At 55.0% G+C, this 18,412-nt stretch overlaps 7 protein-coding genes across 7 annotated transcripts; 3 read left to right on the top strand and 4 right to left on the bottom strand.

Moving 5' to 3' along the window:
- Window positions 1–174: 174 nt before the first annotated feature.
- UMAG_00753 (uncharacterized protein) lies at window positions 175–924 on the top strand (the record flags this gene model as incomplete). Its single annotated transcript, XM_011388230.1, has 1 exon — window positions 175–924. The coding sequence occupies one exon, from the start codon at window positions 175–177 to the stop codon at window positions 922–924; it is 750 nt and encodes a 249-aa protein (XP_011386532.1).
- Window positions 925–1,609: 685 nt separating this feature from the next.
- On the top strand, window positions 1,610–2,300 carry UMAG_00754 (uncharacterized protein; the record flags this gene model as incomplete). Its single annotated transcript, XM_011388231.1, has 3 exons — window positions 1,610–1,896; window positions 1,979–2,120; window positions 2,229–2,300. The coding sequence occupies 3 exons, from the start codon at window positions 1,610–1,612 to the stop codon at window positions 2,298–2,300; spliced, it is 501 nt and encodes a 166-aa protein (XP_011386533.1).
- Window positions 2,301–2,518: 218 nt separating this feature from the next.
- UMAG_00755 (uncharacterized protein) lies at window positions 2,519–4,153 on the bottom strand (the record flags this gene model as incomplete). The annotated part of the gene is made up of 1 exon (XM_011388232.1): window positions 2,519–4,153. The coding sequence occupies one exon, from the start codon at window positions 4,151–4,153 to the stop codon at window positions 2,519–2,521; it is 1,635 nt and encodes a 544-aa protein (XP_011386534.1).
- A 583-nt stretch (window positions 4,154–4,736) lies between these two features.
- On the bottom strand, window positions 4,737–6,192 carry UMAG_00756 (putative GDP dissociation inhibitor; the record flags this gene model as incomplete). Its single annotated transcript, XM_011388233.1, has 2 exons — window positions 4,737–6,079; window positions 6,177–6,192. The coding sequence occupies 2 exons, from the start codon at window positions 6,190–6,192 to the stop codon at window positions 4,737–4,739; spliced, it is 1,359 nt and encodes a 452-aa protein (XP_011386535.1).
- Window positions 6,193–7,325: 1,133 nt separating this feature from the next.
- Window positions 7,326–12,299, top strand: UMAG_00757 (uncharacterized protein; the record flags this gene model as incomplete). Its single annotated transcript, XM_011388234.1, has 1 exon — window positions 7,326–12,299. The coding sequence occupies one exon, from the start codon at window positions 7,326–7,328 to the stop codon at window positions 12,297–12,299; it is 4,974 nt and encodes a 1,657-aa protein (XP_011386536.1).
- Window positions 12,300–12,705: 406 nt separating this feature from the next.
- UMAG_00758 (uncharacterized protein) lies at window positions 12,706–14,820 on the bottom strand (the record flags this gene model as incomplete). The annotated part of the gene is made up of 1 exon (XM_011388235.1): window positions 12,706–14,820. One exon carries the CDS (start codon window positions 14,818–14,820, stop codon window positions 12,706–12,708), a length of 2,115 nt encoding a protein of 704 aa, XP_011386537.1.
- Window positions 14,821–15,268: 448 nt separating this feature from the next.
- On the bottom strand, window positions 15,269–17,252 carry UMAG_11197 (uncharacterized protein; the record flags this gene model as incomplete). The annotated part of the gene is made up of 2 exons (XM_011388425.1): window positions 15,269–17,010; window positions 17,105–17,252. The coding sequence occupies 2 exons, from the start codon at window positions 17,250–17,252 to the stop codon at window positions 15,269–15,271; spliced, it is 1,890 nt and encodes a 629-aa protein (XP_011386727.1).
- Window positions 17,253–18,412: the final 1,160 nt, after the last annotated feature.

The following is an 18,412-nucleotide window of genomic DNA, read 5'->3' on the forward strand; positions in this document are numbered from 1 at the left end:
CCTGGACGGTTAGGCCACTGCTGGCGAACACGTTTTGCCATAGCGCCCCAAGATGTATATATAGATACATATGTGTAGTTTGAAAGTAACTCCGCATATCCCTTTCCATCACTCACATTTTCTAGTCAGCTCGTCATCCCTCTACAACCGATTCATCTCAATCTCAATCTCACAATGGACGGCTTCATCAACAAAGCTAAAGAGTTCGCTAACTCCGAGCAGGGCAAGGACGCGATCAACAAGCTCACCGGTGGTGGCAACAACAACTCTTCTTCGGGCGGTTTTGGCTCCAACAACAACTCGTCCTCGGGTGGCTACGGTAGCAACTCGAACGACAACGACAGCTACGGAAGCAAGAACAACTCGTCCTCGGGTGGCTACGGTAGCAACTCGAACGACAACGACAGCTACGGAAGCAAGAACAACTCGTCCTCGGGTGGCTACGGTAGCAACTCGAACGACAACGACAGCTACGGAAGCAAGAACAACTCGTCCTCGGGTGGCTACGGTAGCAACTCGAACGACAACGACAGCTACGGAAGCAACAACAACAACTCGTCCAGCTACGGCTCGGGCAACAACAACGACTCGGACTCCTACGGTAGCTCTGGTCGCAACAACAACAACAACAACTCGTCCAGCTACGGCTCGGGCAACAACAACGACTCGGACTCCTACGGTAGCTCTGGTCGCAACAACAACAACAACAACTCGTCCAGCTACGGCTCGGGCAACAACAACGACTCGGACTCCTACGGTAGCTCTGGTCGCAACAACAACAACAACAACTCGTCCAGCTACGGCTCGGGCAACAACAACGACTCGGACTCCTACGGATCTGGCGGCCGCGGCGGCAACGATTCGTACGGTTCGGGCAACAACGACTCGTATGGCTCGAACAACAACAGCAGCAGCGACTACTAAATGTGTTTCGTTGCTCACTTGATCCTTGCTGCTATATTTGTTCTGCTCTGATACCTTAAACATGTATGCCATGATCCTGTGATATAAATGATACAAATGGAATCCGTTCCTGAATTGATCGTTTTCATATGCATGGGCAGCGCTCGTAGTGTCGAGTCATGATCTTGTATACATCATCAGCCTTTGAGGTTGCGGTGAAGAAGAGTAACGGTATGTTGGGTGGTCAAGTTGACAATGCACGCTCATGATGCGGATTGTCTATCGTAGACGCCACCGCCGCGCACGAGTGTCGTCTAAACCGTTGACAACAGCGACATTCGACGACTGATAGTCTGATGATGAGGAACCTCATCTAGACGGAAAGTTGATCAATTGTGACGACTCGGTTCTCGATCACTCGAGATTCGGGCGACATGCACGATGGTGCTGAAGATGGCATCGGAGCCAGAATATTTCGTCCGAGACATTCATGATCCACGACTCTGACAGCTCCGAGATGAGCTTCGGCTGTTCCGATGTGTGGACTCGCCTGTTTCCTTGATCACTTTTCCATTTGTGCTTGCAATACGTGATAGGTTACAACCCGCATCGCAGCTGCCGAATCCCATCTTTGCCTCTTCCATCATCTTGATTCTGCTGTCATGTGGTAGAGCGAGCTCCCTCGGCGTCAACTGCAAAAGAGAAAATGCGCAGGTCAGCGTCGCCGTCGAAAGTAAATCGTTCTGCAACGCCGGTTCAAGCCAGTGTTCGAAGCGACTCGTCTTCTGTGCTCAAGACGCCCTTCAAGCCTTTAAGTGGGCTCGAAGGGCATCGCAACCTTATTGCATCGAAGCCAACGTCGAACCAGAAAATTGCTCCTATCTCGTCCGTCGCCGCTTCTAGCACAAGCACTTCAACCGCTGCAAGAGAATTGCGCACTCGATCCACAACAGAGTTGCAGGAAGAAGTAGCAGACATGCAGATGATTCTTAGGTGAGCTCTGATGCGGTTGCAACTATCATATGAACGAATTGACACTGACTTGCAAAGCTGCGTCGGGCGTGTTGGGGTGTAGCGAAAAGCTGATCGCACACAACGCATCTCGCGCAGAAGCAGGCTTGGCCGAGCAGCAACCCGAGCAAATCGTCGCAGAGTATATCCGGTTGCTCACAGAATACAATAGCGTCAAGGACGCTGTACAGGTTATATTTGACAAAGTACGCTCACATTCCATACCACTCTTGGATTCCATGTTGGCATCGTCCACGCTGACACGCATCTCACATACGGTTTGCTTTTCATTACCTTGGTGTTGACGTGAAAAGATTGCCGAGATCGAGCAACTTCCATCGAAAGACATTCACGCTCGCTACGGTGTTGGTAACGAGGCGAAATGATCGCATACGAGGGCGTTTGTCGTCGTCACTTATGTGCTGGCACGGCATCGTCAGCTTGTCGCTCGGCCTCTTCTACTGCCATGGGCGAATTTGGTTTCCTGGTTCTGTCATTCATGCATGTCTTTCAAGCATCTCGTCTGAGCACGCCGCTTCACACACGCGATTCACAAATAGCATCGCAAACGCCAGACCCTAGACAAGTGAATTCTCGATGACACTCACACAATCGCCGAACCAGACCTCGCGTCCCCCATGGCGCTCGCAGGTAACGGTGGGGGCCGAGCCGCATAGCTCGGGAAGTTTCTTCTACTCAACAACAATCCCTTCAAGCTTCTGATCTCTGCCTTGACCTGACCGAGATCGCCTGATTTCGGGCTCTCTGCTCCACTTGCATTGGTATCCGTTGTACCAGGCCCAAATCTGAATGCACCTCCTCCACTCGAGAGTGACGTTGAAGAAGCAAATGCGTGTGTTGAAATATCGGCGTTGAGGCTGACGAGCGCAGCCTTGAGGTCACAGATGCTTGCAGATTCCGAGCCGCCGTCACTAGCGGTGGTGAAAGACGAAGAGGAGGATTGGGTGTGCTTGTGCTTTTTCTGGTATGCTCCATAGGGATCGAATTCGAGACCGTCATCGTCGTCGTCGGCGGAGGCGGCGTCGGACGAGTCGTCTTCCCACGAGTCAGAGCCTGAATCGGCGTCTGTTACGGTGGCTGCTCTCGCACCGCGTGAAGACGAAGTGGTTGTCGCCGAGGGAGGTCTAGCATCGTTGGAGACCGTAGCAGTGGGTCGACCGGACAAACCACCTTTCAGCGCTTCCGCAAGTCGCGCCATACTCTCTCGGATCGGCGTCATCACATCGATCGACTCGTGCTTCCCGAATGCCGCTTCAGCCCCTTCATCTTTCCCGGTCGAACCCTCCTCGGAAGCTTCGACCTCAGAAAGCAACGGCGTCTTTGCATCCACAACCACATCCGTACTCGGCATCACCACCTTCTCATTCCCACTTCCATGCTGTGTCGACTTGACGCCTTCCTTCTCGCTCGCTGCATCCACCTCGTCATGAAAATGTACCTTCTTCAACACGCCTTTCAGCGGCAGCCCTGCATTCGCCGCCGTTCCATTCTGTTCGGCGCTGATCCGAGCATGTTGGATAGGAGCATACATAGCAAGACTCGCAACGTTGCTCCTCAACTTGTCAAACAGCACAATGTGGTGCTTGAGCACGATGCTTCTCGCATGGAACATAGCGGTGATCTTAGGCAAGATGTAAGCTCGATACGAAGAGACGACGATAGCTGTAAGGCCACCGCTGAGCATCATCATATAGCTGAGCGTGCGGAAGAACTGCAACAGAACTTGGTAGCGTGTCAGCGGCGAGGCTGATGCATCTTGTGCGTGATTCGTGGTTCGCACTGGTTGAGCTGAATGAGCGGTGGGTGGGTCGTAGTAAAGTGCTAGCGGGGTGTTGGGGTACGATTTTGGCGGTGGCACCAATGCATCCGCGTTGATAGGATCGTCAAATTGGCGAGCGGCGATATCGAATGGATCCATGTCTCCGGTCCAAGGTTGATTTGTGGTGGTTTGATGTCGATCGTGTCGAGCAACAGGTGAGGCTGCATCATTGAATGCGCGTGTGATTTCGTCTTCTGTCAGACCCTTGGTACGAAGGAACTCGCGCTTGTCTTGTTCAGAGGCGGATTCAGAAATGTTAGCTGATGTGAGGAAGCGAGTCGCCTGTGCTAAGATCTGCGATCTATCGTCGACAGTATGAGCTGCTTGACAAGATGAGTCGACAGAGGATGGCGAGCAAGATGCCTCAGCGGCACTGCCCTTGGAATCGTCGTCCGCCATGGTGGGTGGCTGAATGCTGCGTCCAAGTCGTAAAGACCCGTCTTTGTATGAGTGCAAATGTCGACTTGAGACAGGTACCGACGTCGTAAGTGGCAGAAGAAATAGTACAGTCGAAGATGTTAAGCAAGCAAAGAGTTCAACCCCACACACACCACAACCTCGGATAAGTCGCAAGGCTGAGCGACTCTCGGTGAAAGCCCAAGTAGGCCGGTCTGCCGGCTCAATCGAATGTCTTAATTTCCCGCGCGAGAAAATACACACACGATTGCTCCACATGCACGAAGCCCAGGTTTCGTTTCTCACACTCGTGACTGTCGAGCCATAAGCTGCACACACACCCACACCCACACGCACACGCACGCGCACATACACACGCACACCCACACACACTGATTCTGTAGTTGGCAGGTGGAACAACTTCATTGCACGAGAAAACGAATGCTATTCTCTGGATTATACGGGGAAGAAATCAATAGGGGCAGGCCGAACCGAAAGCTCAGAGCAGAAAAGTTGCGAAAGAGTCTCGCAAGCAAGGACGTTGAAAAGGACAGAATACCGCTACGAAATGCAAGAGTTTGAGGGTCTAAGCTTGTACCTGGGCGCCGTCCGAGTCGTCACGCTTCTTGAGTACGAGCTTCTGGCCGTTGGTCAAACGCCTCCAGACGTCGTGGACATCCTCGACGACGGTCTCAAAATGCGAAGTGGCATCATACGAGCGTGTGATGAAGATGTTGTCTTCCATACCGCCGTCGATTGGCTCTTCGATGGGGCTGATGGCGACAAATTTGTCGAGAATGGGACCGAGCAAGTCGAGACCTGGTCGCAGCTCGAGTTCCGGCTTGTCCGTCTCGACAATGGTGGAGACCTGTGCGACGTAAAAGTCGCGAGCTGCAATGTTTTGCGCGCTCGAGACCTCGGAGATGTAAATGTCGTGCTTTCGGCCCACCTGGTTTTGAGGAATGATGAGCTGCACAGAGTCCGAGTTGTCCGTGTTGGGGATGGGGTGCTTGAGGATGCAGATGGCACGCACCACCTTGCCTGTCTCGCGTACCTTGTCCTTGCCAGCGACACCGTTGCGGAAGTAGCTAGGATCGCCGATCACAATATCGGCTTTGACGGTCTCATCACCGCTGCGGACGCCGATAAACTTGCCGGTCTCCTCGTCGACTACGATCTCATCGACGGGCTTGTCGAGCATATAGGTGCCGCCGTAGATGGCCGAGAGACGCGCAAACGCCTGGGGAAGCTCACCAAGACCGTAGAGAGGGTAGATGTAGGGCGATTTTCCGTAGCGTGCCATGGACGAGGTGTATAGGATGATGCGGTCGTACGTCTCACGAGCAGGACGCTGGAGATACGAGTCGTCGAGGTGGAGTGCCATGGAATGGCCGATGAAGTCTTTGGTGCCGGGCTCAAGACCAAAGTAGTCAAAGACCTTGACCATTGGGTCCGAGTCGAGGTCGAGGGTCTGGTGGGTGGCGGGATCCTCGTCGCGCCAGTTCTGGATGAACTCGAAGAACTTCTTTGCTCGACGCTTCTCAAAGAGGCCCATGAGCGAAGAGCGGACGGCTTCCATCTCGGTGGCAGGCACCTTGGCAATCTTGCCATCTCGGTAAACGTACGAGGCAGCGATCTGCTTGAACTCGAGGTACCGAGTGACATCGGTGTGAACGAGCATCTGCGTGAGCTCACCGTTGGCCATGATAAGTTTGGGGATGAGATCAACTGCCCAGTCGCGGTCACGGCCCCAGTCCTTGGGAGGTTCAGCGCCGGGACGGAACTTTTGGTAGAGCTGCGTGAGGTTGAGCGAGGCCATCTCACCACCATAAACCTCGCCACGGTCGATGTGCAGGACCTTCTTGCCATCGACGGACAAGAGTGCGGAAAGCACGCACTCGGTCACACCGGTGCCGAGAATGACGGCGTCTGTGATTGATGGATGCGATGTAGATCAAAGGAGACGGGATGAATAAGTCGAACGGACGTTGGCATCATGGATCCAAAGGCATGGTCCTATACTCACCGTACTTCTCATCCATGTTGCGACTGTGTTTGATGTGGTAAAATGGACAGGGAGAGGAGAAATGGATGCAGGGATGGGATGGTGTCGAGGAGAGAAGAAGTTGCGAGTGTGTGTATGTGTGTGTGTGTGTGTGTGTGTGTGTGTGTGTGTGTGACCTGTGCTCAAGGAGACAGGCACCACCAAGGTCGATTCCAAGCAGCGATGCGTGTGCGAATCACGAATCTTGAATGTGTGTTGCTCTCATCTGCTCCACAATAATCGTGAATAATGTTCACGAGTCGTGAGTTTACTGTGACTCTAAAGGCGCTCATATCCACACAGCTCCCCTTACCGCGTGAGACACCGCACGCCGCAGTTTATGAGTCTGAGTGGCGCGTGCCGAATCGGTGAGATTGTGAGACCGTACATTGTTGACAGCTGAGATTCGTAGGCTTGCAGCATGCAGAAAAAGCACGGATTCGTGAATTTCACGTTGGGGTTCAGTCGCCGCACAATCGTGAATCACAGATCACGAATCGTGTATTCGTGATTCGTGATTCAGCGACATAGGGGCGAAGAAATTCAAGTGAGTACAGTCACTGAGTCACGAGTGAGTCGTGAGTGTGTTACACGGTACAGTCACGAGTCACGAGTTGACAGAGTCTTGAGTGCAGAGAGGATTTATTAATAGTCACGAGTGACGAGTAATTCGTGATTCGGCTCGTGGGCGGCGTGTGTTGGTCTTGCTCTCGTTGTCTGCCGTTGACCCCGCGCACAGACGCTTGCCAACGACGTGAGCTGTCTCCCCTCTCAAAACTGTGTGTGCGAGCCACCGTCAGAAACGCAGTCTGACGTGGCGATAGTCACGAGTCACGAGTGAACACAGCTGAGAAGAAAGGGTCCGAGCTTCACCTTGGTGCCCACTCAAGACTCCGTCTGTCAACCTACTTCCTCCTGCGCTACATCATCTAGCTGCCAATTCGAGTCCCGGCGTGACCACCCCTGTCGAACCACTAGCCTATTCAGAGGGAGACCGTCGGCATGTCGGAATGAAAGGCGATTGACGCGAGGCAGTACCATCTAGCAACGGACTGGTATCCACAACCAGAAGTGGGCGACCAGCAGTGTGATCAGCTTCCGCTGCTGCAGCGGTAACCAAACTCTCACACGATGCTGCGCGAAGCCTTCTTCTACCTCCTCGGAGGAGTCACCTTCCTCCCCCTCTGTCTTCTAGCGGTCGTGTTGCACTTCAAACTTAACGCGCCCTCTGGTAACCCATCAGCTCAACCCAGTATAGATGCCGACATCGAACTGACCCATGAAAAGAAGCTCGCCGCCCTGGACCTGGCCGTGCGCAATGCCGCCATCCATTCCGAGATCGAAAAAGCCAAAGGCAAAGATCGTCCCCAAGGCGATGCTACTGCTCCTCCCACCGCCAAACGTCTCGGCGGTCCAGCTACTTCTTCCTCTCCCAAGCCTTTTTCCTCCGGCTGGCTGATCGTTCGCCCCTCATTCGAGTCCGAAAAGGATGCCACCACTACCACCAGTCCAGTCACAGTCCCAGCCTTATTGGTAGACAGCGAGTCAGATGTCAGTCGAGCACATTCAGAAGATGAAGCCACTCCAGCCGACGCTGCTGATCCAGCCAAGTCAGCTATGCCCAACGCAGGATCTGGGTACATGTCACAAATGTACAGAGGTATCCAAAACTATCGCATAGGTAGAGCTGGTACCAAGAAACCGACCAACGACGCTGTCAGTGCTCGCTCGACAGCCACCCCTGCCGCTTCTAGTGCAACTCCGACAGGCACAGCTGGCAAGGAGAGCTTCTATTGTATTCTCAAAGCGCCCATTCTCTACCTCTACTCTTCCGACGATGTATCCAGTCCTAATACTGAGTGTCATGCTGCTATTGATCTGCGCGGCAAGCGTGTCAGCCTCTTTGTCGCTGGTCTCGGCGATACCCTCGGCGAACTCGACCTGGAACCACCCGCGAAAACACATCCAGCACCCAGCACCGACGATGAGCAGCTCAGAGACGCACCATCTGATCACCCAGCTTTTGACCCCAAGAAAGCATGGAGCAAAGCAAAACGAGCCGTCGTCCGCGATGGAGAGCTCTTTATGAAGAGAAATGCCATCCGCATCGTCGGTTCTGCTGTCGGTCGCGCATCCAAGTCCAGTCGCAGGCGGCCACAATGGTTCCTCTTCTGCAAGAACAACTACTTCATGGAGGACTGGTACCATGCGCTGCTCCAAGCTTCCCTCGTGCCTGATCCGAGCGCTACCGCCCGTCCATTCAACCACGCCCCTGACGATCCACTATCGCGCCTCTTTGGCAATTTCGACGATCCGATCGGCCCTACCTTCTCGCAAGACGACATGGCCTCGCTGCTCGTCTCGCTTGACAGCCTTCCCGATCCGCTTCCATTGCGCTGGCTCAACGCTCTCGTGGGCCGTATCTTCTTCTCGGTCTACCGCACTGCATGGCTCGAAGACTACATTGTGTCCAAGATGATGAAAAAGATGAACCGGGTCAAGACACCCGGCTTTCTCGGCGACATCAAGGTCGTAGAAGTCGACGTTGGCCGTCGTGCTCCCGGCTTCAGCAGACCTATGCTCAAAGCCCTTACGAATGAGGGAGAGGCCAGCATGGAGGTCGCCGTTCACTACGTCGGCGAAGTGCGTATCACCATCTCTACCACCCTTACCCTGTCCCTCGGCTCTCGCTTCAAACCCTACAACATTCCGATCGTACTGGCCATTGTGCTCAGATCCTTGGAGGGCAACTTGCTTCTTCACGTCAAGCGTCCTCCTAGCAACCGTCTCTGGTTTGGCTTCACTACCATGCCCAAGATGGAGATCGACATCGAGCCCGTAGTCAGCGAGAGGAAAGTGCAGTGGGGCATGGTCACCCGTCTCATCGAGAGCAGACTCAGAGAGCTTATACAGGAGTCCATCGTTGTTCCCAACATGGACGACATCTCCTTTTTCGACACGCGCTCGCTGCCTTTGCGCGGTGGCATCTTTGCAGACGCGGCCAAGAAGTCAGACATGCTCCATACTGAGCATCACATTCCGTCAACCGTCCCAACTTCAGCAACGCCTGCTAAAGTGATGGTCCAGCAAGAGCGGGATGCTAAAAGCGCCACAATGACCATCAAGACCTCGGACTTGCCCAAGGCCAACAAAGTTGGCACCGCAAGCGCGCCCATCTCAGGCACTGCAACACCTTTGACGCTCGATCAAACTGGCGCTTCGCACGATCCAGTAGTCGACCAGAGTGGCGAAGCAAGCGCGGTGAACACAAGTCTTGCGCCTACCGGCACTCTTCGAAATCGCAAAGAGCCTACAACTGCACTCAAGGAGTTGTCAATGCAGACAGCTCGCACATCATCCCCGGCCGCTGCAGGTCTTAGCGATCTATTGAACCGAGATCTAGCAGCAAGCGGCGGGAATCTGAGCGGCTCGCCTCCCCGACAAGACTCACAAAGCAGCAAGCGCAGGACGTGGTTCGGCGCTGGACCCAAATCGTCCATCTCCAGCATCGGCTCTTCGTCCGGTCTCTCGACGCTCGGGCTGAGCGCTGCGACTCTGGGCGGTAGATCGAGTAGGGAGCAAAGCAGCCTGGCGCTTGGCAACGCCAGCATCGAACGTCCTTCGCAGCGCCCTCACTCGGCCAGCATTTCCGGCAAGAGCGATACGACTCTCTCTGTTCCTGGAGATGCGTCAACGCGAACAGTTGCTGACCCTGCAGTCCGGCCTGCGTCGGTCCTTTCCGCTCCGACGTTGTCGACAAATGACCTTGACACCGTGTCACACCAAGTCGAGGACACAATGCTCCCATCCGCTATTGCCGGCGTTCGTCTGAACTCAGAAAGCTCGCATGATGCAAATTCAGATGGCCCTGCTGTCAGTCTCAATTCGGACAGTGTGACCCCTTCGTTGATCATCTCGAGTGCGTCTGAACCAGTGCCTTTCACAGAAGCCGAGAACCCTACTGCATCCGCTCACAGCACGAGAGCGACACTGGAAGCGCCACATAGGGAAGACGATGACCGAGATCTCGTCGACAGCCCCTCAAGCCTCACTTACAGCGCAAAGTCCTCCGTTCGTAGCTTAAGGTCCGATGCTGTTTCTCCAGACGCGAGGCAGAACAATTCTGGGGACTCAACTACAGCAGGATCAGCAGAAGTGCTCAGCGACCCAAACTCTGCCGCTGCTTCACGCCGGAGCTCGAGAGGCGCTGATGAGCAACGTGCCGCTGTCAACACGTCCAATGCCTGCGCTCACAAAACTATGCCGCCACTGCCTCCACCGCGCAAGCCTGTTGGCTCCTTAAGGGAAGATCGTCCTATTCCACGACAAGATGCCGCATCTGCACTCTCGAACGTACAGCGCAGTCGATACAGTCTTGTTGAAGGGAATCGTGGAACAAATGAGGCTCCAAGCGCACTCGCAAGCTCCACTTCGGCGATGCTTTTGACGTCGTGGAACAAAGCCAAGGCTAGCATGGCGGACAAGGAATCGAGACAGGCGGCCGCGCGAGATGCAAAGGACGCCATCAAACGCGGTTGGGCAAATTGGAATACCAAGCGCACCGAAGCTCGTCGTGAAACGCAAGCGGCGGACGAGGATGGCGACGAGCATTACGATCAGGCCGGCATGACTCGCTCACAATCTAGTCGCTTGTCGCTTGTGCCTGGCAGATCAGCATGGCTCGCCAGCAGTCCGCCTGACCCTACCAGCTTTGGCCTCGGCTTCGACAAGTCGAGTCCAGAAGACACACGCAGTGCGGCTCGTGACAAGCGCGCCCCGGCGAACCACTATGCCAATTTTCGTGCCAACCTTACTGACACGGATGATGACAATGCCAGCGTGCATTCTAACTCAAGCAATCGACAGCCGTATCGCGAGTTGAGGGCGTCTAAGAAAGTGCATGGTTTTGACAGCAGCTCTGCAGACCGCGCATCCTCCGGTTTCTCGTCGAAACTCACATCAGCCGTGTCGGTCTCAACTGCAGCGTCCACAACGTCTCCCGGGGATGCGTCAGGCTGGTCTGGTACGTGGGATGCGGACGTGCCTTCGCTGGCTCCCCCGGCACTCGCCTTCCGCAACGAGCGCGACGATGAACTGGGTGCCGATACGAAGCGGCACACTTTGGAAAGGTCGCTCAGCCGGGAGACATGTACCAGCGTTTCCCCACGGGCGTTGCCACAGCGGAAACCGAGCAGCAGCATCCTGTCGACATCGCAGAGCAGCGGCGGTTTGTCGTTCATTCCACCGGCACCCGCGGCAACGACCGAGCTTGCATCTGCATCTGGCTTGTCCGACAGCGACGTTGCACCGACCAAGCCTGAGACTGCAGCGAGCGCGCAAATTTCTGACACGAAACTCGACTCTGCTCTTGGCACTGGCGTTGTTTCGGAGCGGCGAACGCCCGAGCGCGCAAAGGTCGAGGAAAGCAATAGCCCTTTGCAACACACGGCTTCGTGGAACCCAAGCCGGGTCTCTGAGCAACAAAAGCATCCAGCTGCTCAAGGCGAAGCGTCTGAGATGGGATCGGCGTCGAGCCAGACGACAAAGACTGGCAACAAGCATGATAGGGACAGCCAGGATCCGAATGATAGTCTAGGCGAAGCGGGGGCGCAAGAGAAACGCGTCGGTGAGACTGAGCAGCCCTATGTTGCTGTCCCTGCACAGGTATCTTCGCCAAGCCTCGGATCGGAGCGCATCAAGAAGCAACCTGGCCGAGCCACGATGATGGCGGTACCTGGGATTCCGTCGATGCAGAAGGCCGGTCCGCAGAGTTTCAGTGCGCCTGCACCGCCCGAACCAGTTGCATCGAGGAGCGATGCAGAAACTTCACCGAGCGCGTTCAGGGCTAGCTCGCTGTTCAAGATGCCCGTGTTTGCAAGTCCCGTGTTGACAAGTGGCGCTGGAAAGAACACCAGCTTCGGTGGCAAGCCGAGCGATGTGGCGACGGCAATGGCACCAGGTGTCGCCGAGCCGCCGGGCAAACCAGACACCTCGAGTTCTTGCGCTGCCTACAGAGGCGGATATTGCGGCAGCAGAAAGACCTGCGAGCGCGCTCGGGCTAACGCAAATGGACGAGCGTGCACAGTATGCCGTCGACACGGATGACGCTCCAGAAACATGCCGCTCTTTACTGGAACGGGCGCACGATGGCGGTGCACAAGACGACACTGACACCACGTTGACCGATGCAGTCAAGGCTGAGCGGTCTGCTACGCATTCGCACTTTGGGCAGACACAAGCGGGTTCTGGGAAGACGGTGCACACTGGGGATCAGGAGGTCAAGCTGGCTTCTTAGACCAGCGGTGTCAAGAGGTTGTCGTGCGAATTTGCTCACGGTGCACGAGCGGAATGTTGATTGATGCTTGTCGCTTGTATGGTCTGACGTTGGCATCACAGCAGAGCTAAGTCAAGTCGTGAGTGGAGCATGGATGGGGACTGAATGTTGGCGTGTGTTTAGCTTTGGTGAGTGTTTTGATGGGTTTGGCGAGAGAGAAATGGCGGTGGATGTGAGTCAAGGATCGAGAAGACCGATGTCGAATTCGTGTGCCAGATGGTGGAGCGACTCGGTGGAGGGTTGGTATGGAAGATCGGGTAGCTGGAGGTGGTGGAGCATGCATTGCCAGACGGCGAAAGAGTGGTTTAAGCCTTTCTGTTCCTGCAAAGCGTAGATGCCGCCGTTGTGGCCGGCGTCGCATTTGGCAGCGTCGGGGAGGTGTGCGCCGGAGCACGCGCCACGGCCGGGCGAAGGGAGGAGGAAGTACACTTCAGATACGCGCGAATGAACGAGAGCCATGGTGCAGTATACACACGGTTCGTAGAGCGAGAATAGAGATAGCGAGGTGAGCAGGTAGTCGCTGCCGTTGGTGGATGTGTCAGTCGAGGGCAATACGCGATCCAGAGTTCGCAGTACCGACACGCGCGCGATGGCTTCGATCACGCCGTGCTTGAGAGGGTTGCGTCGCAAAATACGTTGATCCAGCGCATCCACCTCAATCGTCCCCGTGACACTGGTAGAGTTAGACGTGTAGACAGCTCGTGACGTCGCGTGCAATTGCGCATAGTCTTGAGCGCTCATTGCCAAGCTGTCGAGCAGACGCACTTTCTCCACGTTGTACTCATCTTGGCTGTCACTCGAGCTGCATGTGCGCGCGCTTGGTAGTGGCTGGATACGACCCACCAAGGGGGCGGTAGGTCCAGTCAATTGCGACCAGTCACACATCTCCTCTCGCTCGATCCATGACATGCTCTGCTCGGACGGAACCATGCGCTTGGCTACATCGAAAGCGTGTGTGACATGCACCGCCGAACCGATCGCCCGTCTCTTGGCTTGCTCATCGCTCAGAGACAGCGCATGCCTCGCCAGTGCCACCACGCGCTTGAACCGGTTCAATGCCCACCGCAGCCTGACACGATCCTGCGTCCACATGGCTGCATCCTTCTGCCGATCAATGAGCAACACCGGTGCCGTTACACCATCACCGCCGTTGGCTGGCACGAGCTCTTTGGGGTTCGTCCGCACAATGCACGGCCAAACCGCCTGCCATTCGGCCAATCTCTGCTTTGTCGGTGCAGCGATCACAGGTACCGGTGCCAAGTACGGCTCTGGAGGCTCACCAAAGATGCCCTCCGCTTTTTCAGAGAGCCATTGGACGAGGGTGGTGCGGTCTGGAAACGCGGTTCGCAAGCAGAGCAGAAATTGGGTTCGAGACAGCTTGGTTTTCGCATCCGAGGTGGTTCGAAAAGATCGCAGATGACGAGTCGAGTGTCGACCGTCGTCGCGGTTCTGCAGGACTGCAGGCTGTTTCTGTAGGAACTTGACCGCGAGCGAAGCGGATGTGGGTGCGATGTCGATGATCCATGCGTCTCGAGTGGCCAGAGGAAGAGTGGCCGGGTCGATGGCGCAAGTCAGCCGGTACATGGGTGGGAAGTGGCGCTGTGATTGACTGCGATCCGCTTTCTGCATGAGCTCGAGATCAACACCGTTGCTGACGCTTTGGCGCTTCTCTTTTGGTGAGAGAGAAGCCTCGGTTGCGGAAACTTGCTCCGACTCGACTTGCTCATCAGAGAAACCAATCCTTCCCATCTGCAACGCCTCTTGTATCACATCCTCGCTTCGGATCCTCTCAGTTTCTTCTCTTTCCCTTTCCTCTGCCGTCAGCTCTGGTTCCCACCACATCCTCCCCGTCCCGTATGAGATACACAACTCTTCGCCTTCCTCGACCCTCCTCACCGTCTCATACCGTATCGAGTGCGATGAATGATCCAACGTCCACTTCACATTTGGACTCTTGGAGTGGTTGAACAGACTGCCCAGACCCAATGCGAGCGCCATGATGGCTCTGCGATTGCTGGTGCGTTTCCATATGAACGTGTAGCCGTCAAGTTGAGTTTTGCTTCCGAATTCGTGATACTCTTCGGGCGGAAAGAGGAGGACAGGGCTGATCTCGATCAGCGTTTCCGAAGCGATTTCTCGAGAAGCGTAGACGCCTCGACCTGAATTGGTTGGCGAGTTGTTGATCACCAGACCGAATGCGTTGAGGTGTGGCGTCGACGGTGGGTATCGTAGGCATGATTGGATGTGCACATCCTGATCCTCTGCAAGCGACGGAATATGTGTCTCCACCATCGTTGCCATCCACCAAATCCCTTGCACGTCTCGCCGATCAATCCAAGCTCAAGCCATCCGACAACAATCACGAATGCTGCAGCAAGCTTTTCCTTGCAACAGCAAGATACGACAAGCGTGAAGCTTTATCTCATGCCTGTTTCTAAAAATTCTGAGCCACCTCGGAAGTCGGAATACTCACTCTTTACCCCACTTTACGCCTTACGCTCACACACATACACATGCTTCAAAGTCGTGAATGCTCACTTCCCTACCACAAACCACAAAGAAACCCAGACTCGCAAGAACGCTACAGATACGTGACAATTGTGAACGCGATAATTCACCCAAAACCTATTGTTACAAAGTTGCAGAAAAGCAATGTGATAGACAGAGCGAGCCAGAAGATCCAGGAGGATCTTGTGAGTTTGGTGATAGACGATAGATATGAGAAACGTACGCCAGAGGCTTAGTTGGCAGCCTCAGCACTGGCTGGGCGGTTAGCAGCGACAATACTCTCGGGGTCAGGAATCCCTGCCACCTGTTCGAGAGCCTCGCACTGCTGTGTGAGCTCCTTGCTCTTTCCGTCCAGCCATCGGATGAGATCGACGGCCTGGAACAGAACGGCACTCTTGGAACCAGCGCCTCCTCCGGCACTGCCTCCGCGACCTCTTCCCTTGCCGCGCTGACGTACTCCATCGGGACCCGCCTTCTTGGTTTTCTTGGGAGGCTTCTTCCTCCCAACAGAGAGCACGTCGACCACATCGTCAATGTCGGATCGATCGTCGAGACCTTCGTCCTCCACCCCTGTGCCAAAGCCGGAAGAAAGACCCAATGCCCGAGCACCAAAGTTGCGCCCATCATCCAGTAAAACGACGAGATCTTTGAAGCCTTCCCGAATGTAATTTCTTCGCCTCTGCTCCGATAGAATGTGGTTCTGACGCTTCTCAGACTCGGTAAGCAGCTCGCGCTTGCTGGGTGCGCTGCTATCAGTTCGATCAAGCCTGTCTTCCTCGTCCTCGTGTTCTACCTTGAGCTTTTTGCCGGACGCACTCTTGGCGATCAAAGCGGATTTAGCGGCGGGACGTGGAGGTTGTGAGGCCGGGGCTTGAGTGGGGTTGTTACTGTGCGCCACCATATCGAGGCCGGCACTCATTCGGAACATTTCTGCGTGCATGCCAGTGAGCGAACCAAGGGCTAGTGCGGCCTGAGTCTGCTCGTCTGCATCACCGTCGCCAAAGTGGCCGGCATGGCGTTTGCTGCCTGTCGCAGAGTGGTCGTGAATGGCGTGTTGTTGTGAAGCTGGCGGCTGATGTGATGCCGGAGCTCCCAAAGACCATTCGGACAAAGCGCCACCAAAGGCTGTGTTGACCAGATCTGCTTCACGGTGGAAAGCACGCGACTTGGTGTTGCTGAGTGATCTTGGATGCTGTTGACTACGATTGGAACCATGTGGCGACGTGGCAGAAGACGAAGTGTCGTGAGGGCTTTGCGAAGAGGCGGTCACCGAACCCGAATTAGAACCGGAAGATGCAGAGGGGACGCCTGCCGCTGCTTTTGTGCGGGTCTGCAATCGTCGTGCTGCGGCCGACATAGCTGGACCTTGGTGAAGCATGGGGTCTCGACTAGAGGCGGCTGCGGAGCCTGAGTCTGAAGGGAAGCCCATGGCCTCTGCAGCTGCTGTTGCCGATCTGTCTGCGGCGGCTGCTGAGAAACTCGGCATGCCCTCGGGAAGGCTGGGATCAAAGTCCCATTCAAAGCCTTCCAAGAAGTTGACAAGCAGATTCTTTTCCTTTGCATCAAAGAGTGGATTGTTGTGAGATGGTTTGTCGCCAGCTGAGGGAGTACCAATGCCAAAAGGCGAGAAGGTGCCGCTTGCAAAGGCGTCGGTATCAAACATGTTGGGTCTTGAGGGCTCAAAATCGGGAGGTGGCGGGGGCCTCAAGGCAGATTCCGAGAAGCGTGAAGAGCCGACTCTGGGCGACGCTGGCCTGCTGCCTTTTGAGAGGCTTCCCCTGCGGCTGTTGGATCTACTAGCCATGTGAACGTCGTCATGGCCAAAGTTGAGGGCCTGCGGTGTGGAGGCCATGAAATGGGAAGTGAGACCTGGTGTCATAGGATTTGATGGACCCCCCTTGCGATCGACGGAGCTGAGGAATTGGAGGTCATTGAGATCAAGCTCAGCGGGCAGGTCGAGAGAGAAGTGAAAGTCTGTTGTTTGCCAAAAGATTGAAAGCAAAGCGTAAATCAGCATGGAAATTAGGACCAAGAAGCGGTCAACGCGGTGGAGCAACGGTGCATTTACCTTCGTACGGGACGGGCATAGGAGGAAGGTCGGAAGACTTGTCCATCGAGTCTGGATGTTGCAACATGGCTTCTGCGGATGTAGATGCCGACGCCGAGGGAGCCAACGAATACACTGCGACGGACGAGGTGGTGGGAAGAGCGGACATGATGTGAACGTCGTTGGTAGGCGGTAGCTGGACTGCAACGCTCATGCTTTGCTAGTAAGGATGAGCCAGATATTCTGATGAGGTTTCAACGTGGAGGAGGATGTTGCTTAGTCACTTGGCAAGCTGTCGTAAGGCCAGAACTAATCAAGCGAGCGACAAAAGCTGCCGCGACGAATGAGATGCGGTAGAGATGGGATGAGGGTTGTAATCGTTTCGAGGGTGGAAAAGTTGCCAGGCGAATAGACTGAGGCTGTGCAGAGACGACGGTCGCTTGTGTCCAGTAGCTGATGGTGGGGAGAGATTGTCGAAAGAAACAATCGGAGTGGCAGAGCGCATGTATGGGGTGGTGCAAGGCTTTGGGACGTTGTCGACTGAGATTTCGAGTCGACGAGGTGATTGTGTATCAGAGTCAAGACTGAGAGCTGAACCAGCAGGACGTAGGCTTGCAGCTTGCTACGCTTACGACAGAGGAAGCGGACTGAGCCGTAGAGTCAATCGAGTGTGACGAGGCAAAAGGCGATTCATGCAGCAGGTCTTCCGACTCGTGCGACGGCTCGAGGTGGAAACAATGATGGTGAGCAGCCAAAGTTGTCGAAAGGAAACGGTGCGGATCGAAGGAGTGGGGATGTGATGGTGAAGAGGTGAGTGACACTGGAGTAAAGAAAGGATCGGGTGTCAAGAGGATGGCAAAGAGGCAAGTGCACCATCCTGTCATTCAAGGTTAGCAGGACTGAGAAGCATCCCCCGAGTTGCGTCCCTGGAGAGCGCAGCCAGAGACCGGCTCAAGCCTCGATCGCCTTTGCCTAGCCAGACGCCGAGCAAAGCAAAGCCAAGCCGAAAAGAAAGCAAAGCAAAGGAAATAAAATTAATATTATAAAGGTAAAACGAACAAAGATAAAATTGAACGTTGGCGTAAAATCCGGAGAAGCCGCTGCTCGAGCCAAACGGAGAGAGTGGAAAGTAAGAGTCTGTCACAGAGTGAGAGTGAGAGTGAGACAGAGTCAGAGACAGGTCGGCTAAGGAGAGAGGAGCGCGTTTGCCCATAACTTGACTGAGTCAACTATTCACGATTCTGTTTATAGCTGTACTGCCAACTCGAACAGCTGCGTCGCCCGACGTTGCATATAACGCCTGCACGCAGCGCACGCAGCGCACGCATC

Source organism: Mycosarcoma maydis, chromosome 1 (assembly GCF_000328475.2).
Source record: "Mycosarcoma maydis chromosome 1, whole genome shotgun sequence".
NCBI classification, from domain to species: Eukaryota; Fungi; Basidiomycota; class Ustilaginomycetes; order Ustilaginales; genus Mycosarcoma; species Mycosarcoma maydis.